At 52.8% G+C, this 27,168-nt stretch overlaps 3 protein-coding genes across 4 annotated transcripts; 2 read left to right on the top strand and 1 right to left on the bottom strand.

Annotated features, from left to right (window-relative positions):
- Window positions 1–752: 752 nt before the first annotated feature.
- On the top strand, window positions 753–19,993 carry cno (adherens junction formation factor afadin). The gene is made up of 15 exons (XM_029112197.1): window positions 753–866; window positions 8,636–8,947; window positions 10,314–10,506; window positions 11,916–12,184; window positions 12,490–12,763; window positions 13,436–13,585; window positions 13,974–14,164; window positions 14,659–14,842; window positions 15,032–17,841; window positions 17,920–18,435; window positions 18,512–18,659; window positions 18,783–18,937; window positions 19,030–19,355; window positions 19,464–19,745; window positions 19,859–19,993. Exons 1-14 carry the CDS (start codon window positions 753–755, stop codon window positions 19,663–19,665), a joined length of 5,844 nt encoding a protein of 1,947 aa, XP_028968030.1. The 3' UTR covers window positions 19,666–19,745; window positions 19,859–19,993.
- A 605-nt stretch (window positions 19,994–20,598) lies between these two features.
- LOC100898216 (uncharacterized) lies at window positions 20,599–21,386 on the bottom strand. The gene is made up of 3 exons (XM_003745728.1): window positions 21,293–21,386; window positions 20,963–21,172; window positions 20,599–20,827 (listed from the first exon to the last, which is right to left on the bottom strand). Exons 1-3 carry the CDS (start codon window positions 21,376–21,378, stop codon window positions 20,668–20,670), a joined length of 456 nt encoding a protein of 151 aa, XP_003745776.1. The 5' UTR covers window positions 21,379–21,386; the 3' UTR covers window positions 20,599–20,667.
- A 307-nt stretch (window positions 21,387–21,693) lies between these two features.
- Window positions 21,694–25,971, top strand: LOC100898364 (ATP-dependent RNA helicase DBP2). 2 transcript variants are annotated; one of them, XM_003745729.2, is made up of 5 exons: window positions 21,694–21,816; window positions 22,671–23,833; window positions 23,938–23,997; window positions 25,026–25,124; window positions 25,248–25,971. In XM_003745729.2, exons 1-5 carry the CDS (start codon window positions 21,794–21,796, stop codon window positions 25,526–25,528), a joined length of 1,626 nt encoding a protein of 541 aa, XP_003745777.1. In that variant the 5' UTR covers window positions 21,694–21,793; the 3' UTR covers window positions 25,529–25,971. The 2 variants fall into 2 exon arrangements, with proteins under 2 accessions (XP_003745777.1, XP_018496015.1); XM_018640499.2 differs by lacking the exon at window positions 21,694–21,816 and having other exon boundaries at window positions 22,368–23,833.
- Window positions 25,972–27,168: the final 1,197 nt, after the last annotated feature.

Consider the following 27,168-nt stretch of genomic DNA (forward strand, 5'->3'; position numbering starts at 1 on the left):
GCGCCGGAGAAGAGAATTTCCGTATGGAAATGAGCAGTGACAGGAGCTTCGTGAGGTGTCCGTTCATGTTATACCTCCCCCGACAAACCAGTGACACACTTGTGACCAGCAAAGCCGCAATGCGCGTCCTTCTTTCCGGAGCGGATACTTCTTCTTCATGCTCGCAGCGGCGACCGACCACCGCCGCCGCTAGCTCTCACCTGCTGCTGCTGCCGGCGAAGAGGACTCTTTCTCCAGCAGCAGTACAGAACTCACCTGTTGAGCCTTCTATGCCGGGCGACGATTCCGGGAGTTCGTCTGTTTCGGACTTTCTCGACAATCCCTTCCAATTCCGCACGCCGAACGTAGTCGACGTTCCGAGCGAGTCCCGAATCTGTTTTCGAATCCGATGTCAATCGTTCCCTGAGCAACAACGGCGACGGTGCTCACATCGGTGAGGCTTCTATGAGGAGACTACGCCACGGCATCGGGCACCACGTGACTGTTGCGAACCAATCGGCGAGCACTCGAGGCGACATAAGAAGAAGCCGTGTATATGTGTTGCTTGGGATCCAGAGTGGTGGTGTCTGCTTCGAGCTGGTTGGCGAGCGAGTGAGCCTGCTTGCCTGCGAGCAAGTTTTATTGTCATGTTTGAAAAGTTTTCTGTGTTGTGATTTGGAAGGCGATCTCTAAAAGAAAACTATGCGCTCCGCTGCCTGAATAAAACAGTTGTGTGCACTTCCGTAGGATATATTGTGCCGCGAAGAAATAGAATGACTTCTGTAGAGTTTGACAAACGACTTGAAGAGCGTTCAGCTCTGAGGAGCCTGATATCACAATGGAATGCCAATCGGTTAGACCTGTTCGCGCTCTCGGAACCAAACGAGGTAGGTCGCAAATGAAGCAGGGACCTCAGCCGCTCAACTTTGCCGACTGTCTAAGAGCTGTCAAAGCGTCTCGGATAGTTTTAGAACTTTCAAACAACTCTATGGAACTGTTGCCCGGTGTTGATGCTACAAGATGGCGCCCGGTTCTCGGAACGGGGTTCATAATTACGACGAAGCACTATTCCTATCTTCTGGAGATATTGTTTTTTTTATCATAAACGATCGTAGAAGTCTCTTCTACACCATTGGGTCGCTACTTCGCTCTCGATGATCGACACTCCAATACAGTACGGCAAAAGGTCGAGTTTTAGGCGGGCTTTAAAATGAGCGACTCCGAAAGACACCTGGGAACGCTTGACGGACTTCGCCTAAGTTCGGAACTCTAAAGAATCGAATAGAGAACTCTGTCGTGACAGCGAGCGTGACAAAGTCTCCAGGATAGGGACCCGATTCGAAGATTCTAGACGCTGCTCTGGAGCTCCGATGACGAAGGGATTATGCTCGATGAGAGATCTTCGCTGTATGTTTACGTTGGGAGGTACCGAAAGCCGAGCTGCTGGCTTTCCGGATGCGTTTTGAGACGATCTGGGAATATCATCGTAGGGCTCTCTGAGAGACCGTGGAATCATAGAATTCTCCGAGAAGCCCGGCAAGGGATGGCAAATCGCCTCATATTTCGGTTCCGCTGCACCTGTTGAACTTCTTCCCGAGATTCTTTGAGGAGCTGACGAAGTAAGGCTTTGGAGTCTTCACTCATTCTTCTCATCCACGGAAGTTTGCTCTCATCTTCATTCCCGACAACGGATCTTCTTGCTTGACCAAGGGCGGCATTGTCATGTATGCCCCGTTTTCCCGGAGGTTTCATGCTCCAGAGAGGAACGCTCGGATTTACTGCTTAGCCAACGTGACGCGGTCAAGTGGCGATGCGACGGTCTTCTCTCGGTGGCTGGACTTTCATATTGTTTTCGTTCAACGTTAAGCGTGACTTGCGTGTAGGACTCATGAATTGACTCGACGGTTACATTCCTTTGCTCGGCGTAACTCCGGACGATTCCGAACGCCGCGCCGGTTCGGCACTGTAAGACACGAATTCTAATGCGGAGGCAAATCGAGTTGTTGGCAGTGTCGGCGGCGGTCCGAAACAGAACCAGTGGTTCGACTGACATTCTTCTGGGATAATGTTGGTTCGCAGTAGCGGAATACTTTTCCATTCACAACTTGGGTTCTTGCTTGGCTAGTTGCTCGACTGGTCAGTCAGTTACTCGACTGTGTGTCGAGCAGGTTAGCTGACCGACTTGTGATTTAATTTGTGGTCACTTCTGGAACTGTTTTCAATATTATGATCTGCTTCAACAAGGACCGGCCGGAAAAAGGGACCCAGATCGTTTTTTTATGACGCCAGGATTATACGTCGACACGACCAGCTATAGCGTCGCGTCGTGAGCATTCACAGAGGAATTATTCTAGTCTGCGTGGGCCGTTTGACGCACCTTTTACGAGAAACCGAAACTTGCAATCGCAATGGCTTTTAGTGCTGTTCCCTCCACCCTAAGAATTCCGATGTATTCGAAAGGCGGCCGTCTCGACGGTCTCCAACCATGTCTAGCGTCGATCCATGAATTCCGCGTACTCGGAAACCGCAAGAGTCAGGCAAGGGCTCGTTTTGAACCCCGAGGAATCGACATGCCGCTCAGCATCCAGTGTCTCGTGTAGCCGTGGGAGAAACGCGCTCCCTTACACATCGTAGAGAGGAAATGCGGTTTTCCCGCTCGTCTTCGGCGGCAAAGCGGTATTCATCTGACAGATTTGTTCCTGCGGCGAGTGCGGCCTTTTTGCTCCGACAGAACACTTCTCACCTCTCACGGCTCAGTGCAGATCAAGCGCGAGAAAGCATTTTCCGACATCCATCTCAGTTTTCAGCAACTTTTCCTTCCGCTGGGTCACCGACCCATCGCCGCTGTTGTCGGTGGGCTTGTCGTCGGGGAGCTGATCCCATCCATTTTAGCCTCGTCAAAGTCTGTTCCCGTTTTCCTCGCTATGTCGTCTATGGTCCAATTCCGAGGGCATCGAGCACTTCGTGCAATTCCGCCGTAAGAGTCGAAAATCGCTGTTGGCATTGAAACACCACAAGTCAAGCCGCTGTCGGCTCTGTTACCGTTCCGTTTATGGGCGTCCGAATGGGAATCCCTCACGAAGAAGTGCCAGAAAGTTCCGGTGTCCTTTTTTTAGGACACTATTTTCGGACATCAGCAGTTTGAGGGCTCTTATGGAAAAGTGGATTCCAATTTTATCCGGTAGGGAGAACCATTCGCTCCCGGCGATCCGGGACGACAGGGTGGAGAATTCCACATAGATAACGATCGGAGGTCAGCGCTCACGAAAACCTCATTTCTGAATCAAGCAGCTCGGAGCTTCAGATAATGAAATTGAATAAAACTCTTCAATTCTGCACTGATGGATGAGTATGTTCCGAGTAGAGCAGGAAACAGCGCATGCTTTGGTTCTTGCACATTCGGATTCACCGTGCGGCGTGTCAGTATTCTGAGGACTTCGTCAAATCCACGAGCGGAGCGACGGTTTCTTCAGGAAGCGAGCGGACGCTAGAACCAACAAGCCTGCCCGGCTTTCTGCCTCTTCGCCAGCCAAGCGCCAGTCACAAGTCAGTCAGTCAGTCGGCAACAACACACCCCGTAACGTTCGGCGGTGACCTGAAGCTTCGCTGCCGTTGAAGTCGCTCAGCTACCTGCTTGTTGCTCCTCCGTACAAATTGTGCACCTTCGCGGTTCCGATCGACGACGTCGGAGCCGTCGGGGCCGCTGACGCTCATGAACGGCCAGAGAGCGACTACGGTGACACTTACCGCAATCTAACGTTGCTTAACAGCATGGTGGAGATTGGAGATGGTTTCCGATCGACGAGCTCGGTCAGAGGCGCTGGAGGAAGAGATCGGTTATTGATTCCATCCGTTCACCTTCTCAGAGTGCATCAATGACTGACTGATTGACTGGCTGGCTTTTCGAGTCCTTCGAGTAAAACAGGTTAATACCCGTCAATTGGGTCGCGCTCTTACGATCGCTGATACTGAGAGGGCGGACGACCCCATACGGTCCGGGCCTTGCACGATAATGATCGACGCGGGAGCTCGAATAAGCAAATCGGAGGGGACCTTCCCCTGATGCTGATTCGGTGAAATTCTCGCTGGGAAATTCCGGAAGGCATAACTGTTGGAATCTAGAAATAGGCGACCACGTTGATGCTTCCATTGCGAACCCTATACTCGAACTTCTTTCGCTCTGATTCGGACAATTGTATGAAGAGACTGTCGCGCAATCGCCATGGACTTTCCCGAAATTACAGACAAAATTAATTTACCGAGAAGTATACGGATAGCAGCAATACATTCCGGCAGTGGAGAGAGCAAAATTACTGCGATTAGAATGCTAGAAATAATCAATTAGCAGTTCCGATGCGACATTAGTTGCTGCTCGATGGAAATCCTCCTCTGTAAGCATCGATAAAAATTACGATACTACTAATAGTAATTATAATAACTTGTCGGTGCTGATCTGCGGAGTCTACTAGTGTCATCCGCAGATGATCCAATCTAGACATTCATGTCAACTCGGTGCAGACTTCCCACAGGAGTTCTCCACGTTCCCCTAACGCTGTTAGAAACGTGTGCATATGGTAATTAACCGGAAAAACCGAGCCAGTCGCCTCCCTAATCTTGAAACAATTCGCTGACGTGATTTTGTGCCGTTCACGACGATGACGGCTCTCCCGTGAATGAGAGAACGTTCTCGCATTGTTATGTCAAAGTGGATCGAGGTTTCGCGGGATCTAGGCTCACAGATTGATGGCTTCACCTGATCTAGCGTTTCCCAGGCTCCACGGGATGCACTCATGTCGCGTTACTCTCATCAGTTCCCATGGATCCCAGTCGTTCGTTCGGCTTATTGACGACAACGACGCCGCGCCGTCGACGGCACCGGCAGCGTTCTCGACTCCAGCGACGGCATGAATGACGACAAACGAAACTTTTGGGCTGCTGCTGCTGCTGTTGACTGAACTAAACAGTCTGGAAAAGAAAACGCTCACTGTGTTCTCAAATGAATGGAGTTGTTGTCGGTTTCGTGTTCTAAACCGCTTCATTCAAGCTAAGACCACCAGCAAGTCGTTACCATCACCATTTGCCAACGAGCCGAACTGGCAGGATGCAGTCAACGCTCGCCCGCAAAATTCAAGCCGCCTCTGGTAGACTTCTGCCAGTGGCCTCCACGACAATAAGACACATCGTCGACGACGGTGAGCGTTGTCACCTCCGCTGTCAGTCCACTTATATTGCGTGGTTCGATCGTTGCTCGGCCCATATTCTCGGAAATGCCCAAGTCGGAGCCGTCAGGGTCCGCATCGCTCCCAGTCGCCGATCGGAAGAGTCCCTCGCATGATCCTTGCAGGCTGTGCGTGATACCAGGGTACCGTGAGGAGCTTTTCTCCCGTACCTCCTTTCCCAGAATCTTGGTTAAACCTGCGGAATTCCGACCAATAACGTTTACGAAGCTGAAACGCTTGACGGTGATGGAGCTCCTTCCGGGGGCCCCGGCTGAGCTCGAGCTTTGAGAGCTCATTTCGAGGTCCAAGAAAATCGTGCCCTCGTAGAGGAGTCAGCCTCTCGAACAAATTCATTCGTACTCCGCTAGCCGGATCTGACACACCGAAGCTCTGAATCAGTCTCAAGCATCGTTCTGACTGGCAGTCACTCACAAGTGATTGCGGCGAGCTAGTCGAATCGTGACCATGTTAGCTCGTTCGCTCGTGTTTTGCAACCACGATGTCTTAATACTAGTCATTGAAGCAACGCCCGGACGAAATGTCATTCAACGTTCCGTCCGGTCCGTGGGCATCTTCATTCATTGAGTAGACTAGGTAAACCCTTGACGATAATTTTGTCACGGACGGGGAGGAATTCAAACGAAAGAGCTCGAGAAACGAATTCGAAAATCAGAATCCGAAAGACTCTGACCGATGGTTCGCTCGCTAGCTTCCTTCCGGCTCCGATATTTCATTTACTCAGATCGCCTACGGCGATCCACAGCTTCAACAGTAACCACTAGGACACGTGCTCCGCCTTGAGGCGAGCCGCATGGCCTACGCGCCGTTGCACTGCTGAGAGTTCCTCTCGTCGAAATGGGAATAACGAAGGCGTCGCCATTCGAATGACGTATCCCGGGAGCTCCCCGGCGGGAAGACTCTTGCAGCGGGTATCTCTCTGATCCTCGGGGGAATTTCGCAAGGTTCTTCATCGGAATCAGCCGTTCTACAGAAAAGGATTTGCGTTCTACATCCCCGGTCTGGCTCGTGATCTCGCATCTCGAAAGCAAAACATACAGCCAAACCATCGGTATCCATGGGCCTATGAGCGGCTCGACAAAGGATCGTGCCGATCCAGCAGAATTCCTCGCTGTTCCCGTGGATGACTCGATCACCGATCGCCTCTGGAAGGTCGAGACTCGAGACATAGCCGACTCGACTGCCAGCGGAAGGCAGGCCGGAATCGAAGGTGTGGAACTCGAGATTTTACTGTCGGCATAGCCCCGGCCATTTCGATAAGGCGGTCGGTCATTTGAGCTATCTTGTTGTTCCTTGCTCAGCTGATTGGCGACGGTCGTGCATTCCAAGCTCGGGGTGTCGGGAATCTCGCGAGCTCTCGACAAGACGCAGAAAAAACGGAGAAAAGATCACATATTCGAGTTTTTACGGTCGTCAGGACACATAATCGGTCAGGAAGATACGGGAGGCCTCACGCGATGTCGGAACTCGACGTAGCGTCCATCCAATCGATGTTGTCTAGGATGTCCGATCGACGTTGGTCGGACGTAGCGGCGTTGGCAGGAGCCAACATCATCCGTTCGACTGAGTGGAGTGTGTCCAGAAGACAAAGTTGTCCGACTGAACCGAAAACTGCGGACCACAACTGGGATAGAGAATCATCTGGAAGGGGACATTGACCTCGGACTGGATTTATCCATACCGCCAGTCAGTCAGTCAGCTAGCGTCTCTGCCGCGATGGTGGTGCCACACACTCGTCGGTGCGCCGAAGTCGACACTGACTCGCTGGATGCCGCCATGCGAGTCCGGCCGCAGCCGCTGCTCCGAGTGGCTCCGAATTATTTCCCTCTTTTCTGGACCCATTATTCAGAGGAATCAATTTTAGGGGGCGAAGGCAGCGAGTGGTCTCGATTCGTCTTCGGGTGGAAGTACATCTCCGACTCCAGAGCTCAAGACGGGAGCAACCAATTGATTCCGGAGACGAGACAGATCCGATGACGACAGGTTCTGTCTGGAGCAGCTGGAACGAGTAGGTTAAATACAATAAATCAGCTCGGTAATGACTGGCGATGTTTGGATAAACGGTCATTTACCGAAAGCTTGGTGGAAATCGATCTGAAGACTAATCACCAATGTTCATCGAGCTGTCCGATAGTTACCATTTACCATGCATGCACGCATGCAGGAGCTCGGAATATGGTTTCGCTTGAGTCCCGTCGGGAGGGTTCGTTGCTCGGCTCTAATTCGCTCTCAAGGAGCGAGCGAATATTCGAGTCAATCACGGAGCTGATTCGGCCAAAAACTCGCCTGGTGTCAGGTGGTCAAGCTTAGAAATAAATAGGAATATTCGATAAAGACGATTGTTCCGCATTGGTCTTGGGTGATTCACGAGGTCGTGGGAAGGTGATTGTCGATATCGGATGATGTCCGCCTTTCTGGACGAAAAGCCGACCGACCGTTTGTGTCTGCAGGCAATTAAAGGGAAAATATGATGCGACGGGGCGAAACGCTTAAGATGCGCCGTGAGCTTCGGGTGCCGAACTTATACGTCGCCACCATCATCATAATCACTTTCCACGCCCCGTTTCGAAAGGATAAATCTTGAATATCGCTGTTACGCTGGTGCTATTGTCAGTGGTTTTGTAGTCCATGCAGTAACGGCTCTTGAACGAGATCGCTCGGCAAAGTGATGCCCAAGTGCACACAGTCATTCAGTCGTCGGCTTGCCCGGCAGCCAGTCAGCGGCCTGTCTGCTTGCTTGCCTGCCCGCCCGCCCTACCACTCGCGCATCCTTCGTGGAAGCGGCAATCCTCACAAACGGCTTTGGAGAAATTTGAAGAGAATCGAAAAGAAGAAACTGGGTTATACGCTGCACGGAATGGGGAGAAACCAATTTAGGGAAAACCGATGACGACAGCGACGACGATGGCGTGGTGAACTCCTGCCACCGCGCCGCCGTTCGCCCAGTCGACGGGCCAGAAATATGCTGAGCTACAAATGATCGTATGCAGATGATGCAGCGAACACTCATTTATTGAAATACACTCACCACCGCTCACAACGATGCCGTACCGTAGATGAGCGTCGCCGCCATACCGTCGAGCCGGCATCGTCCGCCGCGCCGCTAAAAGCCTCGTTAGCGCTTCACTCATAGAAATGGAATGAAGGCGACGGGAAAGCTGTTTTACCGCTAAGTGGATGGAGGCATCGGATGTCTCACCCGCAGACCGGGTCGGGAGAATGTGATCGAATCGGAGCACGATAATTATTCGGAGAGAATTCTCGTCGCTTGCTATTGAAATACAACATGCACAACATGTGCATATATAATACTCTACCGATGGATGAACTTCCGGAAGGGAGACCCATGGTTCCCGGGCGCGATTCGATGGAAATATCCCTCGATAAGAAAACTGAATTCTCCTCTCATTTCGTTTCAGGACTTGGAATTCCACGGAGTCATGCGATTCTATTTTCAAGATGCAGACCAGAGAGTAGTCACGAAATGTCTCCGGGTCGCGAGTTCAGCCACCGTCCGCGATGTGGTTCCCACATTGATAGAGAAATTCCGGCCGGATATCCGGATGTTGAGCGCTCCAGACTACTCGCAGTATGCGCTCTACGAAATCCACGAAAACGGCGATGAGAGAAAGCTCATGGACGATCAGCGCCCGCTAGTCGTGCAACTCCGATGGCATGAAGACGATCGCGAGGGTCGGTTCCTCTTCCGACGCATGGACGCTAAGAGCTACGTGAGTACATCCAGACGACACAAATATTTCCGGCGAATGATCTACAGTAAAAGCTCGTTATAACGACCCCCATTACAACGAATTTCTCGGTACAACGAACAAGGAATTTCTCCTCCTTTGGCCAGTTCGCCATAGGGATAGTGTTGAGCGGCATTCGTTACAGCGAAAACTCGGTACAACGAACCAGTTTCGTCGGTCCCTTCGTGTTCGTAGTAACGAGCTTTTACTGTATCTCGATATGCTCCGGAGAGCTGCTTTGATATCCCGTCTGCCTGATGACTGTGGCTTACCTATCGCTGGAACCCACGCTCATTTATTTCTGTCGATTAAATACATTTAGGGCGGGTGTTGACATCAGCGCAAATATCGTACCCGATCGTGGGAACACGATTCTATAAAAGGCGAGTATCGCTGCCTCGGATTAAGCGGACTTTGATAGTGCGTATGGTGGACGTTTCGCAGGCGGCGGCTGCGTTCACTGTCTATGAGGAGCAGGTAACCAGGACCACGGATCGAATGCTTTACCAACGATCGCTGGCTCGAGACGAAAGGGTCAGCCAATGCAGTGAGCTGCGTCGCTTGCACAAGCTGTCATCGGTGACACGGCTCACTCGCGATGGGATCGGGGCGGTCGTCATTATTTTTCCAAAGAATGAAAACTTCCTATCGATGTGGCATCGAGTTCTGATTCTGTCAGCTCACTAATCGCGGCGATTCTGGAAAACCTCCCGTCCGGAGCACGGTGACCTCCCTTCCAACGGAGTTCTCCAATGCACCATGTCGCTTGGAAACTACACACCTCGCTCTCGGGATTCGAGGAAATGCGGAGTCCGCTCGTCCGGATGCGAGATCCGTAGCGGTCCCATTTTAGGCGGCCCACGATCCTCCCTACTGTGACCGGGGAAGCTGGCACTCGTGTTCAGGTTGTTGCGGAAATGATCCCTGACGTCACACGGTTTCGCCGAGAAACGTTTCAGCTCATCGGAACGACAGCTCTCGCCGAAAAGAGACGAACCGTCCCGAAAGCAAGAGATCGTAGAGCGTAATGCAGGCCGTAGATAAAGTTCGTGAAGAATCCGGGCGAAGAAATCGTTCCCTGCGCGAGCTTTCGAATAATCGATCGACATAGAGAGAAGAATTTATATCCACTACGATTGGCAGCTCGCGCCTGAACGCGCTAGATGTTTTGTGGGCGCCGTCCCGAGCGACTGAGCTTCTTAACTGTGCCTCCGGTCTATGATAAAACAAAAACACCTGGGTAAAGACAAAAGGAAACGAAGACTCAGTGTACATACATCTTTAAGGAACATGTTCGCGGCGCCGGGGCGGGGAAAACCTAACTGACAGCAAGCTCGATTCATTTCAGTTACCTCGTCTCAACGAAGAGAACTCACTGCGATTCCAGAAGAAACGCATGTCCAAACGCGAGAAGAAAAAGCTAGCGAAGAAACAAGCCGAGTCCGCATCGCAAATAAAAGAGAACGGCGACGAGAAAATCGCCCAGAGACTCTACACAGAAATGCCGGAAACGAGTTTCACTCGAAGCATCTCCAATCCAGGTTAGTACTTGAGCAAAACTCACCCAGTCGATATCGATTGTTGACAAATTGAATGATGGATAACCCGCCCTCCGCTTGGCCATTGTTTGATCAATCATCGTTCAATAGTGGTGTAATTATAGAGATTTCGTTGCCGTTCACTCTAGCGGAGACATTCCTGATATGTGATGCCTGCCGAGACGCGGAGAATGCGTCCCGATCCCTTGACAGAATCGAAACGTTCAATAAGAGGGGCAGGAGACGCATTCAGAATCGATTCACCTTTCTTTCCATTCTCGTTCCTCCAATTCTGAGCTCGCAAGGGACCAACCGATGACGATAAACTCCGCTCCCCCTAATAAGCTCGGAGGAAGTTATCGAAGGAGAGAAGGGACTCGAGGGTGATTGTACTCGACCCGAGGGGAAAAACGGAAGTTCCGCTTCCCGATGCTATTCGATATCGCATATTTCTCGGAGAAGTCGAAAGCGATGAGGACGCCGACTACCGATCCTCGTGAGGGAGTGAGTCAGGTCGGGGGAATCTTTCAATCTCTTCACCTCGCCACAGACACGCACCCGCGAACGCTAAGATGGTCCCAAACAGATAGACCTGTATACAGATGTCGGAGCTGTACACCGACTCTCGAGCCGATCGAATTAAGACAACCGGAGAGTCGGCATCGACCCTCACCGATAATCTTCGCTGATCCCAGTGTTCTCGTCGAGTGACTGAAGTTCAGTCGATCGCTCAGCTCACGAGCAGTGACGTTGCTCGTAGTGAGCGACTGCTCCTGTGTACAAGGGCGTCAACGTCGCGGAATTTCTAGATGGCGAGGTCAGCTCGCCGTGACGCTACCAAGCGGAGGAAAAGAGACACGCTATTTAAATGCGATGTTCTTCTTCTGTGACGTTTTTCGACCGTTGCGCTCTTTGTTTGTTTCCCGTCCGTCCGAGTGAAAGAGTTCGAGAAGGGAAAGTGTTGTGCACGCTGGATCAGGAACTCCGTGGAACGTGACGATCGTCTACTTTGTCGAAAATACCGAGTCCAACCGGTTAGATAGAGCTTGCCGCCGCGTGAGCAACCGACTCGCAGCGACCGTAGAAGCGTCGTCAGATCGTAACTTTCGTTAAGTGCCAACATTGTTTGTGAATAATTCCCGGGAGCCTCCAGTTCGTCAGTATGCGTCGACTCGCAGTGAACACGTCTTGTTTGTGTAGTAAGTGTTCGGAGTGATACAACAACGGTTGTTCGAACTCTTGGCTGCCCTGCCTCAAAGGCTCTATGGACGACCGGGGTCCCGCGGAGCATCCGAGCTTCGAAGCCGGCTCGCTAGATGTTGTGGTTTCTACCGGAGGAGCTGGAGAAAGACCGACTCGGTTTGTCTGTCAGATGAAAATGCTTAACAATCGATTTTTCTCTTTCGATGCAGAGGCGGTTATGCGCAGACGACGACAGCAGAAGCTCGAACGGAAACTCCAACAGTTCCGCGAGGAAAGCGCTGCCCTCGGTATCAGCAGCGCCGTCTGCGGTCCGGGCGCCGGAGGAACTCTGAGGATTTTCGGAGAGAGTCTGAATAAGGACGTGCCGTACAAAACGTTGCTGCTGTCCACGCAAGATTCCGCCGCTCATGTGGTGCGCGAAATTCTCGAGAAGTACGGAATGGTCAACGAAGACCCGGTGAAGTACTGCTTGGTTCAGGTAAGTTTAGTCTCGTGGAATTCGAGCTCATTCCGGGCTCAGTAGGGATCGTCGGTAATGAGGAAAAAATCCAAGTGACGAACGTAGCGACCGGCGAAACGAGCGACGCGTCACGCCGCAGCTATCCGACTCGGGTATCTGAATAATTCATCCCGTAAACGGGAGCTCTACGTGAGCGGTTATGTCGCTCGCCGGTGGCAGAGCGCCCACCGTAGGCTTTGATTTGAATTCCAATACAGTCCCTCTACTCGGTTTCGGTCGATTTTTTCCTCCCTTCGGAAAAATGTCATGTCTCGCCATTTCAGGTATTCGTTCAGCACCCTCCGAACGGTTCGGCGGACGGGAGTCTCCCGACGGACACGTCCCTTGTGAAAGAATATATTCTCGACGACGACGACTGCCCGTTGGCCATAGAAAGACAGCATAATCGACTCAAAGGAACGCTGTCGTTCCACATCCGACGTCGACCTCACGACTATCAGCCTCGCAAAAGGAAGAAGAAAACGAAAAACACTCAATTGCCCGACGGCATGAGTCTTGACAAACTACCGTACCTGCAAGAGATCCGTGCTTCGCCCGGTAAGCAGCCGCGCTCAGTGTTTGCTCATCGGTCAAGTTAACGTAAACATTTCATCGCTCTGAACGATTCATTCTGCGCTTTCGAATGCTTCGAATCATGCCCGTATGATCTGCATGAACCTGTTGCGTACATTTAGGGTAGAGAGGCACAGAGATACTCCGGGATGAATCGATTGATTTGAAGGCCCGGGCTCGAACTCCGGGACCGTGATGCCAGACGAGACTTGGAATCAATTTCGAGAACCTGAAGGAATCCGGCGTCCTCTGAATCGCATCCTACCCAAAGAAATAACTTCCCTCGAAATCTGGTTCGGAATATGAAGGTCCGAACAGTTGTTGACGATCCAGTTCTGTCGAGCTTGGTTCTGACAGCTTTGGTGGCTGCTGGTCCGGGATCATCGAGCTCGAAGGAGTTTGTTTAGATAAGTGTGGTAGCTGTGTTGGTGGCGGTGTGCTGTTGGTGAGAGAGTCGGCCGACGAGCAACGAACTAACGAGTGAATTCGCCAACGACGAATACTACTACAACACAAATCGCCTCGAGCCAACAAGCTACTGGCGAATAGTCCGGAGCGACAGCCAGTCAGTCAGTCACTCACGCAGAGAATGGAGAGGACGTCGATGATCGTGAACGATGTACGTTTTCTATATTGGTTGTTCACCCCACACTTCAGATGGATCAACGGTCGAGGAAGGCGCCGTTCATCGATTGCTTCTTGATATGACGGAGATCGGTGGCGCCGGCGGCATCGTTCCCCCACATCAACAGAGCCTCGAGCTGCCGGGGCTTCTGCCGAGGCACTGCGTCATCGCTCACACTCAAGGTGAGTTCCTCCGGCAGTCTTCACGAGTTCCACGAGGTCTTCTCCGCGTCGTCGAGTGTTCCGAAGCCTTCGACGAGCTGGACCTATCGAAACCGACTCCGAAGGTGTCTGTGCCACCGAGCCGGGAGGCCAGAGCCAGTTTTTCCAGCGATTTGCTCATTCCCAAGATCGGTTTACTCGTTCGGTCAGGCAGCCAATGCTCGGCTCATAGGTCGAGAGGCGAAGGCGTCGAGCCAAGGGATTAAGCGCTGGAATCTCTCAATCAGAACGATTCCAATGCGAGACGGACGCGTGGAGAGCGGAGAGCGACTCTGCTACTCGGCACGATTTCTGTGATTCAACCCGTTCACCGAATTTGGAGTAAATATTCGTTCTCTGTGTTGAGCAGGCGGAGTCGTGACGGTGACCCCCAGCGGTGATCCGAACGCTGAGACGTTCCTCAATGGACAGCTAATACGCAGCACGACGATTCTACAGCACGGTGCGATCCTCAAGCTTGGTCAGCTGCACACGTTCCGTTTCGTCGACCCCGCCATGGCGGCCTACCCGCAAGCCATGCAGAATCCGCAACCTCAAAGGGTAAGAGAGCATCATTCATCATGAAACGAGAAGACAAACCTCGACTGTGGGGACATGTTCCGTCCCGAAGAACGTAATCTGTTTCGGCGGGTAGGTTGTGCGTCCAGTCGTCCAGATGATCAGAGATCAGGGCTTTCGATTCGAGCAACAGAAACTTCCGCTGACAGAGGTGTGGATCGGAAGGTTCTGGAGCTCCGACCGGACCGCGAGCGCCTGGGTGGGATCTCGGGAGCGTCCTTGAGAAATTCCGAGAGGGAACTCATCAATCTCGAATTATCATATGCACGTGGATTAGGAAATTTCGAGCTGTTTTGGTCCATTCGATCTCGATGTCATCACGCTCGATAAAACCGATAATCCGACGACTCCGGCTAAGGTCACCTATCGCATCCCAGGCCGAAGGCTTCCAGTTAGCATGCGAGAATCCGAGTCAAAGACTCTCTTCGACCGTCTACCGAAGCGGGTGCTAACTCGGTTCGACATCGCGATTGCAGATCGATCCCATGGGCCCTCGGCCAGCCTCGGTGAGTGGCGAGTACGACTCCAAGAACAACGAACGTCATCCATCGACGAACAGCGATGGCAGCCAACTGGAGATGGGTCCGAGTCATGTGCCGCATCCTCAGCCGCAGCTCAGAGATCCAATTTTGCCGGCAGTCCTCGAATTCTGGGAAGATCGTAAGTGTCGATGAAGTTCTCCTCCCTGCGTGATTATTTTCTCTCATTCCAATCAGTTCCTGGCATGTTTCTCTATGCTGCCGGGAAATCTTGGATTCAGAAGAGTCCGCTCCGCGTATGTCAGAAATCTCCACGGTCGCAGAGATGTTGTTGGGGCAGCGGTGGAATAATCCGTCTCTCTTTTTGCAGACGAGAACGTCTTCCTCGACAGTGTGGTGAGCCGTCTGGATCCCGCTCAGGTTCAATTCAAACTGGCTCCGACCTACACGCTCTACATGGCGGCGAGATACAGAGCTTCAACTCACTTCAGACCGGAGTGCTCGCCCAACGAGAGAGCTCAACGTCTGACCAAGGTCATCAACAAGGTGGCGTCGTCGATTCATCGATGCGTCGAGGAACGATGCAACATGCCGGTTCCGAACTCCGCTCCGATGGCGCAACACCGCGTCCATTGCCTGTCGTTCTGGCTGGCCAACGCGTCCGAGCTCCTGAATTTCCTCAAGAACGACCGTCATCTATCCGCGTACACGCTCGACGCACAAGACGTCTTGGCTGAGGGCGTTCGTCTCTGTTTCGGAAGTCTCGTCGGCTGCCTGCAGGCCGATCTGGACAGCGCCCTCCCCCCGTTCATCCGGAACCCGACGGATAAAACCGATGTGGACGGCGCCATTCAGGACGTAATAAACGTGTTGTCCGGGAGCATGACGCTGTTGAGGAGGTGCCGCGTCAACGCAGCCCTGACCATTCAGCTGTTCTCCCAGTTGTTCCACTTCTTGAACATGTGGGTTTTCAACGCCACGATCAAATCCGCTTTCAACGCGTCTTCCGACCACAACATGTGTCATCATCTCTGGGGTTCTTGTCTGAAGAAGCGTCTCTCGAAAGTTGTCACGTGGGCAGAGAAAGAAGGTCTCGAATTGGCGGCGGACTGTCGTCTGAGCCGAATAATCCAAGCGGCCCACCTGCTGGAGACCCAGAAGTTGCCCGAATACGCCGCCGAGCTAGCTCGGACGTGCTTCAAGCTCAACTCGCTGCAGCTGCGAGCCCTGTTGGAACGCTACCAGGTCGACGTAGAGAACGGAGAACCGCCTCTCTCTAGTCACTTCGTCGAGCAGATCTGTAAAATGGTGGAGAGTCAAGAAGCGGCCAAACCGGAGCAGGATGTCAGATTGGAGGAGGACCCGGATCTTCAGCTTCCGTTCCTTCTTCCCGAAGACGGGTACTCGTGCGAAGCGATTCGTGGCGTTCCACCCGGACTGACGGAGTTTTTGGCGCCTCTTACCAACGCGGGGCTTTGCCGTTTGACGCTGCAGCCGACATCGATCGGCCTCTGGACGATCTACATGTCCGATCAGGACATCCACATGCGAGCTCCGTCCTTCTCGCGGGAGATGCCTCCGAACGGAGGCCACGAGGAGCCGATCCACAATCAGCCGCCGCCGCATCCGCAGGCGATCATGCAGCAGCGACCCGGCTACCCCGCGCGCCACGAGATGCGGCAGGCTCCGATGCAGCAGCCTGAGATCTGTATTTTGTTCCTGAAGAAACTCAACAACTCTATGGGTCTGTCCATCATAGCTGCCAAGGGCTACGGGCAGGAGCATCTGGGAATCTACGTCAAGAGCATAGTTCCCGGAGGGGCAGCGGATCTCGACGGTCGTCTGCAAGCGGGAGATCATCTTCTGCGCGTGGATAATCACTCGCTCATTGGTCTGAGTCAGGAGATGGCAGCTCAGCTCATGACGCGAACCGGTGAGGTCGCTCGTCTCGAGGTTGCCAAGCAAGGCGCCATACTGCACGGCCTCGGTGGGCTGCTCCAGCAATCCCCGATGACGAATCGCGAGAGCGTGAGGCGCGTGAGCGAACGTGACATCCCCTCACGGATGGGAATCGAGTATCCCGGGTCCCAGTTCGATCCCCGGAACGCCCACACCCTGCCAAGCATGTCGTCCATGCATCAACAGCCGATGGGTCAACAGAGAATCCAGGAGAGTAAATCGGTACCGCAGCTGAACTATCCAGCACCGATGGTCCCGAATCAAGGTTATCCCCAAGCGATGACCGAGCCCCAGGGTCTATTCGAGAACGGCCGAGCGGCGAGCGTGTCGTCCTTGCCAAACCACTACGAACAACCGAAACTCCCGCCGCAGGTCGCCGCTCAGCCCCAGCATCAGACACAGCCCCAACAAATGCCCCATCGACCCCAGACGCATCCGAACGCCCCTCCCCTGGGACCGAAACCCGCTCCCGGCGTATATCAACAGCCCCGTAGGAGCGGCGAGTACGATTACGGCGAGAGCGTCTACCAGAACATATCGCTGTATCAGCAGAAGAACGTGTCACAAGCGCCAGCGGCGCATCTGCAGCATCCGTATCCGGGCGCTCACATTAATCAATTCGCTGCGCCCCCCATGCCCCATCAGATGTACGGGGGACCGGTTCCGGCCGGGGGAATGCAGTTGCCGGGAAAAGTCGCGCAGCCGGCCGCCAATATGCACCAGAGCGCAATCTATGGTCAGTACCAGCCGCAGGCGATGAAACCGCCGATGGGTGCGTACGGTCCGCAACAGGCGCCGCCTCCGCACATGGGGGGACCCAACGTAGCGCAATACGAGAATCATCATATTCAGAACTCTATTCCGGAGTCGCAATATAATCCACCGCCTTTATCTCAATACAATCACATGCCCCCGCCGTCCCAGTCCCGTACAACACAGAACGGCCTGGCTCCGCCCCAATATCAGAACCACATACCGCCCAACCGGGGACCGTCGCCGTCTCGACAAGTCAAAACCTTGCAATGGCAAGAGACCACGATTTCGGAACAGACCGTCCGCGGTGAGCGATCTGCCGATCCTAATTCACTACGGGCCGACGCGAAAATGGACGAGATGCGCGAAGAGGTCCACAGACGTCAAATGCGACAGCAGCAACAGGTGTCTGCGCCGCACCAGCAACAAGCACCGCAAGCGTCCCATCAATCGCAGCCAGGAGCTCACGCTCAACGCCATCCAGACGCGTTGAATACCCCCCACGTGGCCACCCCCCACCAGCAGCCGCCGCAACAAGCCGCTCAGAGCCGTTCGGAGGTTTCGCGGAAGGTTGAAATCAAAGATCGCTACGAAGGTGTCGGCCAGCAGATGCCATTGGCACCGAACGGGATTCTCGGCAAAGCTGCGCGAGATCGCGAGGAGAAGGAACGAAGGGAAATCGAGCGACGTGAGGAAATTCGAGCTAGCATCGACGAGGAGATCGAACAGCTCGCAGCGATGCCAAATAGAGATGAAAAACAGGAAGAGAGACTCAGGTGTCTTCGTCTGGAAAGCGAGTTCCAGAGGAGAGCAATGGAAGGCGACGACGAGGACGACGAAGAAGATTTGGCTGCCAGAAGACACCAAGACAGGGAACGCATTTCCCAAATCCAGGACAACATCGAGCAAGCGCGTCAGAAACACATGCTACAACAGAAGCGCGAGCAGGAACTGCGGGAAGAACGCGAAGCCGCCCAACAAAAAGAGATGGAGGTTCGTAGACTAGCTATTAGAGCACGAGGGAATATAATCATCTTATTGGATATAACATACCGTTATCTGGTCATCTAGAGAGATCACCCGTCTAATTTCCGCTTTTTCTGCCAATCCCAAGGAAATGACGTCGAACTTGAAAAAGGCTACCCTGGCTGAAGAGGAAGAGGACATCCCTCCACCTTTGCCCAAATCTCCTCCGCCGCCGCTCGATATGCCGACCGCGCCAAACAACAATAACTCTCAGCCGACGGGACTCCAGCCTCTCCAATCCGTTCTGAAAAACTCTAATGGTACGTAAATTATATGAATCCAGATGAATCCATTTCCGTCCGAGCGAGGGAGAGGAAGTCGATGATGAGGAGGAGGAGGTGGACGAAATTTTATGGGTCGCCAACATGCTCTCGCTTGTGCAGGCATCCTGAACAGTCCCAGCAAGGGCAATCTGAAGCACACAAATTTCAACAACAACAACAATAACAATCACGGAGAGCAACCAAGCAATCCTCCAGCGAAGAAGAAAGTTTCATTCCATGAGACTCATCTCGAAGTGTCCTACGATAACTATGAGGTATTTGAACTTGGAGTCTTCAACCAGTGTTCCTTCATTTAGCTTTCATCGAGTGGCCTAGATGCCCGATCATTCACCGACCGATTTTGCAGGACGACTATTACGATGAGGAGGAAGAAGAAGACGAACAAATGATGGAAAATGACGACTATCATAACCACATGGCCATGCAAGTCCAAATGGAGCAAGCGCAACAGAATCAACATCTGCATCAGGTTCAACAAGTACATCATCAGGTACAGGACCAGCAGCAACCTCCGCATCAGGAAATCGTCAACGGGGGACGATCGGGGATCGTTGAAGATTCGCAGGAAGCGGAAAAGTACACACTGGAAGACATCGACGAAGTTTTGAATCAGCCTCAACTTACGTTCTCGCCTCAGGCGCCTGGCGTCATAGGGAGTCAAGAGGTCTATAGGTGAGTCATTGGTCCGGGCTCGAGCGGCATTCTCCGATCCTAACGAGTTCGCTCGCACGTCGCACGATGATGCCTCGGCCAGAGCTGAAGAGTCGATATTTCTTGCAGAGATCCTCGTCAGCGTATAATTAGCGCGAAACAGAGTCAGAAGGAGAGCAGTCCCCCAGTAGGACCCGAGAAATTGACTTTCCAAGAGAAAATGAAAATGTTCGCGAAAGAAGTCGGTGAAAGAACCCCCCAGGCCAAAACGTCGGTGTCTAAAGCGCAGAGGGAGATCGATCATTTGGCGACGCCGCCAACTTCGCATTGATCGGTCAAGTCATTTTTAGGAATCTACATATATTTTCAATGGTGCTCTATCGGATACGGACGGATCAATGGATTTGCACGGTATGAAAATCACGTAACTCGTAGATATTTTATGGATTAAGGTGCTGCTGGAATTTGCAACGAGACTCTCGCCCCGATCAGGAAATGACGGTGCAAATCCTTTGTATTTCCAGCTTCTTCGACAACGACTGCTGATACGTGAACACAGGCAAGAACGTTGATGGACGTGGAAGTCCTTTCCGGGAGCTGTACATTCGAATCCAAGTGCCTTAAACCTTCGGATCGTTTTTGTGAGTCTCTGGCGCGATGACGAATCGTGCGATGGGCGCGATTGAAGGGTCACGGAACCAGAGGATTCGATGGCAAGAACGGGACATGCTTGGGGGAAGTTACCTGCGTTCTCTGAGAGAAGATCACGCGAATCAAAATCATCCGAAGCCGTGCATCCCGCAACTCGAGCACTTGAATCTTCCCTCGAGAGAAGACGTCACAATGTCGCCGACAAGGACCGATCACGCTTCACGATGAAATATAGTGTTACACCGCCGAAGTACATAACAAGCCTGTAGTGGACGATTCCTTTAACGGAAGAATTTTACCGAAATATATTTACTGGATGAACAAATTATTTTTACCACCGGTTTCTTCTGACGAACAACAACGACCATATTTCGAATGCATATGTAAATACGGCTGCCAATGTAAATGTCCGAAGGCATCCTGTATAGATTGAATAAATCGGTTACGATTATCTCTTTGTGTCTTCGGGAGGTAGGTAGATTAGGATGCAGAAAGCTCCGGGCATACTTCGCCCCCCCCCCCCCCACCGTATGCTGCAAGTAGTGCAGCTCCGTTCAAACGCAGTCGGAACCTTTTTTGAAAGGTGCCCAATGATTTCCCGATTCTCGGAGAGTCGAGCGCCGGCTGCCGCTGGAGCATTCATTTATTTACAAACTATTTACAATGATCGGAGGACCGACGATCATGGAGTTCCACCCTTAGACACGCTGGTGATCTGATCGACTAGCGTCTCCTGCTTTCTCTTCAACGAGTCCAACAATTTCATGTCATTCTCCAACTCTCGTGTGTTGATCACGTCCGCGACGATGGAAACATCGTGCTTCAAGGAGCCAGTGAGTCTTCTGGAAATGTTTCCACACCCGGTTTTAATCGATAGACCCGAGTAGGTACCACCGTAGGATATGCGACGGGTCGCGAACTGTGACGGAAAAAATCTCGGTAGCGCATTCGTCGCATCCCTCGGCTCCGGAACCAACCTGACAGGCATATTTTCGAGGCTCATCTGCTGCTCGGCTAGTTTATCGAGCTCTCTCTTCTTCTCGAGGATACGGTGTTGTTCAAAGATTTCACTCATTCTGTCCATGCAACGCTTCGCACACACGGCGTAGTGCTTCTTGCCTAGCTCCCGAATTTTGTCGGCGGAGGCGGAATGGGATGCCTTGACCAGGGGTTCCGTGGTTTTCACCCTTGAAATGGAAGAGAGTTCTCCATCAGCGGGAAGGCGTAACCACAGCTCAGACTTCAGACCGTCGTTGGACAAATGACCAAACCATCATTAGAGCAAACGTGCTCTGGAGGGAACTTACAAGCCAAACTTAATGTATCGTTTCACATCATGCTCGAAGAGTTCTCGGATCACTTCCGATGCAGGAGCAGGCTGATCTGTCTCCATGATGCCTCTCCCGCAGGGTGCCGCACTTTCGAAGGCCTGAGAGAATTATGTCTCGATTGCGCCTCAACGGTAAAATTCAAATTTCCCGCCAAAACAGTGATTCCCCCCTCCGAGCTCTGCATCAGCGACTCTGGTGCCGATTTCCACGGCTTCGAGAGTCTGATTCTCCCTGATAAGAGAATATCAGCTCATATCCAGAACTCCGAGAGATGCACGCGACATTGGACCATTCCGGAAAATTCGAAAAGCCCTAGCTATCGATTTGAATTGGGCGGGCTGCGGCTTACTTGCGGCGAAGATGGCCGACCTGACGTCACTTTGCTCTGAGCCATTCCTCGAGGAAGGCAGCGAATCCCTCGTTGAGAGCTGAAATTGTAATTTGTTCCATCAAACGTAACTTCCAATCGGCGTAAAGATGACCTACGGATCCGCTCCCAAGTAAGTTCCCCCGACAGCGCGAAAGCGTGAGATTTTTACCCCAAGAAAGAGTGTTTGGAGTATTAGATCCTCGCGTTAGGCATAACGTTAGGGCAACGCTCCCAGCGATGGCGGCGTTCAAACCCGATAGATTTCGACGCTTCTCGGCAGGCTCGATCCCGTAATTGACGTCGTTTGAGTCCAGGGGCAGCGTGAGACAGGACGACCCACTTTTCGAGAGCGAGTCGTCCGATTAGACGATCGGTCGCGGACGATCCCTAACTCGGTCGGGTCCACTGCCTCCGCTTCGGCACGGTCTCGATCCGGGACGGACGATTCCTGAGTCGCGAGCTCGGATCTCATGCAGGCATTGGGCATTCTCGATGCCCCGCGAGTCGAGGCACGTTCTGTTCCGCGGCGAACGAGGTCCTTATTCAGCCACGCTGCCGTTTTCGAGTGCACGTGTGATGCTCGGGGTCATCGTGCGAGAACATGGCCGCCATGACCATCATTCTCCGAAGCCTAACTCCTCGTGTGCAGATCTAGTGCATTCGAGCATGATCTGCGAGATTCCGCGGGGTCAACTGTCCGATCGATAACACCGATCGGGGTGCGATGACTCGGCAAATTCGCCGGCTGCATCGTTCAGTTTCGTCATCTGTCGATTCGCCGAATCCGGAGTTTTCCAAGGAAGCGTTGCCATGCGCTACGACGGACTTGCGTCGTAGCGATGAGTCACGACTCACGATCCAACGACGCGACGAGTTCGGATCCAGATGTTGGCAAACGCCCTTCTCATCATCCTCCGTTCGGGCTGTTGTCTTCTCTCGATTCGAATTACGGAATCTCACTGACGTAACGTGTTCTCTTTTCAGACCTTATGAGCACCGGAGTTTCGGTGTTGGCGGGGGTTCGCGTGGAGCCTTCTCAAGGGACAGCTCTCGAGCCAAGTGGGGTGCAAGTACGGACAGGGAAAATAAGCCTCTGAGTCCCGTCGACTGGACTCGCGAGAAGTTGGAGCCTTTCACCAGGGACTTCTATCGCGAGCATCCAACGACCGCGGCACGCGATGCGCTCGAGATCCGCATGTGGCGCGACAAGCATCAGCTCACCATCATGCGAACAGGCTCGAACAAAATCATTCCCAATCCGATCCTCACTTTCGACGAAGCTCAGCTTCCGAGCTACGTCGACTACGCTGTAAAAGCTCAAAAGTACGAAAATCCGACCGTCATCCAAAGTCAGAGTTGGCCGATCGCGCTCCAAGGCCGCGACCTCGTGGCAATTGCCCAGACGGGCTCAGGAAAGACTCTGGGCTTCATTCTCCCGGCTATTGTTCACATCAACAATCAGCCGCGTCTCCAACGCGGAGACGGTCCGGTCGTTCTGGTTCTCGCTCCAACAAGAGAACTGGCCCAACAAATTCAACAAGTCGCCGTCGAATTCGGCCGTGACTCTCGCATTCGTTCCACTTGCGTTTTCGGCGGGGCACAGCGAGGCCCTCAGGCCGGTGATCTCCGTCGCGGAGTCGAAATCGTAGTCGCTACTCCGGGACGTCTCATCGATTTCCTGCAGTCGGGTACCACGAACTTGCGTCGTTGCACTTACCTCGTGCTGGACGAAGCCGATCGCATGTTGGACATGGGTTTCGAACCCCAGATTCGTCAGATCGTTGGTCAGATCAGGCCCGATCGTCAGACGCTGATGTGGAGCGCTACTTGGCCCAAAGAAGTCCAAGGACTCGCTTCGGATCTGCTGACTGACTACGCTCAGATCAATATTGGATCTCTGGAACTTTCCGCCAATCACCGCATTACCCAGATTGTTGAAATCGTCGAAGAGAACGACAAACTCAGGAAACTGATGGACTTCTACGGCGATATCCAGAAGCAGGGGAGCGGTAACAGGAAAACTATAATCTTCACTTCGACCAAAAGGGCGGCCGATGAGCTAGCCGATCATCTCTGGAAAGAGAGGATCAGCGTGCAGGCCATTCATGGTGATAAAAATCAGGCTCAGCGAGACAAAATTCTCTACCGTGAGTAATAGGATACTTGGATAACTCGATGATGGATCATTGCGGAGCGTCTTCCCCTTCTCCGCGTCGCCACATTTCTGAAACTCGCGTTTTGTCCCCTCCAGAATTCCGTTGTGGGCGTCTCGAAGTTCTGGTGGCCACAGACGTGGCTGCTCGAGGTTTGGGTAAGTACGGGGGCATGGGTGGGCTAGGCGGCACTCGACTCCGGATCGGCTCTGGCTGACGGCCAGGCCTGTTTCGCTCTTGCGTGTTGCCTTCTAAAGGCGTACGGAACGACCAGATACGGTAAGCATCGGGAGCATCGAACCACGCAAAAGCGCGCGCGTGGCACGCAGGTAGGCAAACAGGCAAGCACGCAGGAAACCACGCTGACAGGATCTCGACAAAGGGCTGGTTAGGATTCGACGGGGAGAACTACTTGGAGTTGCGTCGTCGACGTAGTAGGTTGTCTCTTCTTACGTTACCTTGTTGCGGGCCGTGAGTGAAGTTCCACGGAAATCCGACGGAACAGTAGGATTCGTTGTGACGTCACGTAGTATCTCCAATCGCCCTGTTGTTGGTTTCCTTCTTCGGTGAGCGAATCGCGTACGCTGCAGAGAAGCTTGCCTTGTTGCCTAAGTTGCAGGCCCAGTCGATCGGTGCGTCGGCGTGTCCGTCGATGTCCTTCGGGTCGGAGGACATCCGATGGGCCGGCACGACCTCGGTCGGCATGGGCTCTTCGAAGCAATCTCTGTTTCGGGTGGATGCTGACGATGTTTCTCATGAGTATCTTGCCTCTTCTGTGAACAACTTCGGTGAAACGTGTGCTGGATTCAACCGTCGCGGCTCGGCCTGGGGGGAGGGAGGGACTGGGGCGGGTTGAGGACGGGACACGGTGAGGCTTCGTCACACACGAGTGGTTCGACGACTTTCGACACGTTTGCCTTGTGCAACAGAGATGTTGTGGCGGAGAAGTTGATGCGTACGAAGTCGAAGCCAGCCGAGTTGAGCACAAGAAGAGGAGAATCTGCTGAAGTCGGTCGCACGCAGGAGGGAACTGGAGTCTCAATACCGATCTGTCTTCGGGCGGAATCTCGAGGTCACGAGAGTATCGCCTGAGCACGCCGGACACTCTCAGTGTTTGAACATCGGACCAAGTGCCATCTCGGCTAGGGGTTCACTTGAGAATGGGCCTGACGTTTTCATATTCTAGACGTCGATGACATCGCCTACGTTATCAACTATGATTATCCGAACAACTCTGAAGACTATATCCATCGTATTGGTCGTACCGCACGATCCAACAAGACTGGTAAGCATCATCCGTCCGCGGCTGGATCATCCACATGGTTTATCGCGATGACTCCGAGAAGACTCGAGGAGGCGAGGAGGCGTCGATACCTTGATACTCACGGGATTCCTCTACTTTTTCCAGGAACTGCCTTCACGATGTTCACGAAGAAAGATTCTAAGCAAGCCAGAGATCTCGTTCAAGTCCTCAAGGAAGCCAAGCAAGATGTCAACCCCAAATTGGAAGACATGGCTCGTTGGGGAGGAGGTGGCGGTCGTAGCTTCTCTCGATATGGTAGCGGTGGTGGATTCGGCGGTAACCGAGGCTTCGGTGCAAACCGATTCGGAGGCTTCGGCGGGGCAAGGAATGGTTTCGGAAGTGGTGCTTACGGAGCTGCGAATTTCAACAGGATTAAAAAGTTCTGAATCTAGAACCATCATTTCAAAACATCTTAGGGACTTTATTTTGAAATTTCTAAACTTGTACGACACTTCATTGGATTGAATCATCCGTCCCAACGCTGAAACCCCAGAGCTGGGATGCTCCATCGAAGGTAGGTTGATATCGAGTTGGAGAAGCTGTCCAGCTGGTATCGGAATTGTCTATCCAAACACGGAGAAACAGCGAATCTCCTTCGACCGGTCCTTTTCAAGTAGACAGAATCAATTTGTACATAGGCGGAAACGATAATGTCCTGATCCTCCATCCTTGTGACTTTTGCGCTCTTTTCGCACCTCATTAAGTTATGTGTAAACTCCACTTATTCAGAAAAAATTCAAGAGAGAGAAAAAGAAAGAAACCATTTTTTCAAACACCATGCCACCACCGCTTGGAACCATCAAAAAAATAAACTTAGCGATTTATTCGTCTCCGATCTTCTGCGTCCTGATTCTAGGCATCCGCGAACTATATGGCCAATCGATGAAAACCCTGTTCTTCAGAATCGTAGAAGTGGGATCTACAGCTTCCAATCGACAGAAAGATTCCTGTGGGCGGTCATTCAATACTGCTTTCTGAGCCTCGCTCGTCTGTTCTGCGCATCTGACGAGCCGGGTCGACTGACTGTGGCGTCAGAAGCGAAGCCTTTCAGTGATGTCGACATCCATGAAACTCAAATTTCATCGTCGATGGCCCATGATCACCTTTCAAATAAGCAATCTGGACGGCATCGCGCCTCTCTGAGACAGGTTTTGTGTTATCTGTTTCGATATTTACAATTCCTGTGATTAACGAGCCGCATTCGAGTTCGGCGGAACGATTGTAAATACCAAATCCTTTCGAATGTGCGTCTTCAGACTGAGCGACTCGCAGCGCCCAGTTCTGACGCGCACGCCGGTTTCGATCATAAAATTTCATTGAATAATGGGTTCCACTGAGCGGAGCGCCCGTCATAATGAGAGTCGCCGATTCTTCGGGAGATGTCACGAGGGAGAATCGTAGGGAATCATCAGGGCTTCGATACCATGGGCAGAGAAACGATCCGTCGGCGCTCTGTCCAGTCAGGTAGATCGATCCTAGTTTCAGAATCAGCTGCCGAGGCGTGCTCCAGACTCCCGATTTTTTATTCCTCCAGTAATTCGCGGGAGCGGGGAGGGCAACCTCCAGCTCGGGAATCGCTCATAGCGCCAGTCCCGAGCCTTCGATCCGATCAAATGGATATGTTCTCGAGAAATTCGGGGCGGGTTGGGGCCCGAGATAGGAACGGGTCATCCCGACGCGGCGTCCCCATGCCATCCGGGGCCTCGACGCCTCTGAGCCGTGAACTCCCCGAGGAGCTCAACGGCCTTCCCGTGAGAGACCTCAGAGTCAGAGCGCCACGCGGAGCGAGTTCTCAAAGCTGCTTTCGCCGCTCTTCATAATGCAGACGCACATCCTCACTCGTTTACGCCTTCCGGAGCCGCGAAGCGAGGGAATAACTTGAGCAGTCGCTCGCGTGGGCCGTGGGGGACACCACTGTCAAGTTCGGACTGAAGACCACTCGCTTTTGTTCTGAGTCCCGATGGCGAGCCTCTCCGCCGGACTGTCTGCTATTTCCTTGGAGATGAGCCCCTCGGAAACGACGGGG

Source organism: Galendromus occidentalis, unplaced genomic scaffold (assembly GCF_000255335.2).
Source record: "Galendromus occidentalis unplaced genomic scaffold, Mocc_1.1 scf7180000077485, whole genome shotgun sequence".
NCBI classification, from domain to species: Eukaryota; Metazoa; Arthropoda; class Arachnida; order Mesostigmata; family Phytoseiidae; genus Galendromus; species Galendromus occidentalis.

What these genes read in the sequence shown, in the direction of transcription:
- cno (XM_029112197.1), top strand. Translation starts at nt 753, where the DNA reads ATGACTTCTGTAGAGTTTGACAAACGACTTGAAGAGCGTTCAGCTCTG. An exon ending in GCATGGACGCTAAGAGCTAC is followed by an intron (nt 8,948 to 10,313) that starts GTGAGTACATCC and finishes GATTCATTTCAG; the next exon opens with TTACCTCGTCTCAACGAAGA. An exon ending in ATATAACATACCGTTATCTG is followed by an intron (nt 18,436 to 18,511) that starts GTCATCTAGAGA and finishes AACTTGAAAAAG; the next exon opens with GCTACCCTGGCTGAAGAGGA.
- LOC100898216 (XM_003745728.1), bottom strand. Translation starts at nt 21,378, where the DNA reads ATGGAGACAGATCAGCCTGCTCCTGCATCGGAAGTGATCCGAGAACTC. An exon ending in CGATACATTAAGTTTGGCTT is followed by an intron (nt 21,173 to 21,292) that starts GTAAGTTCCCTC and finishes TTCCATTTCAAG; the next exon opens with GGTGAAAACCACGGAACCCC. An exon ending in CTCGAAAATATGCCTGTCAG is followed by an intron (nt 20,828 to 20,962) that starts GTTGGTTCCGGA and finishes AAACATTTCCAG; the next exon opens with AAGACTCACTGGCTCCTTGA.
- LOC100898364 (XM_018640499.2), top strand. Translation starts at nt 22,411, where the DNA reads ATGACTCGGCAAATTCGCCGGCTGCATCGTTCAGTTTCGTCATCTGTC. An exon ending in GCGAGACAAAATTCTCTACC is followed by an intron (nt 23,834 to 23,937) that starts GTGAGTAATAGG and finishes TGTCCCCTCCAG; the next exon opens with AATTCCGTTGTGGGCGTCTC. An exon ending in CGCACGATCCAACAAGACTG is followed by an intron (nt 25,125 to 25,247) that starts GTAAGCATCATC and finishes TACTTTTTCCAG; the next exon opens with GAACTGCCTTCACGATGTTC.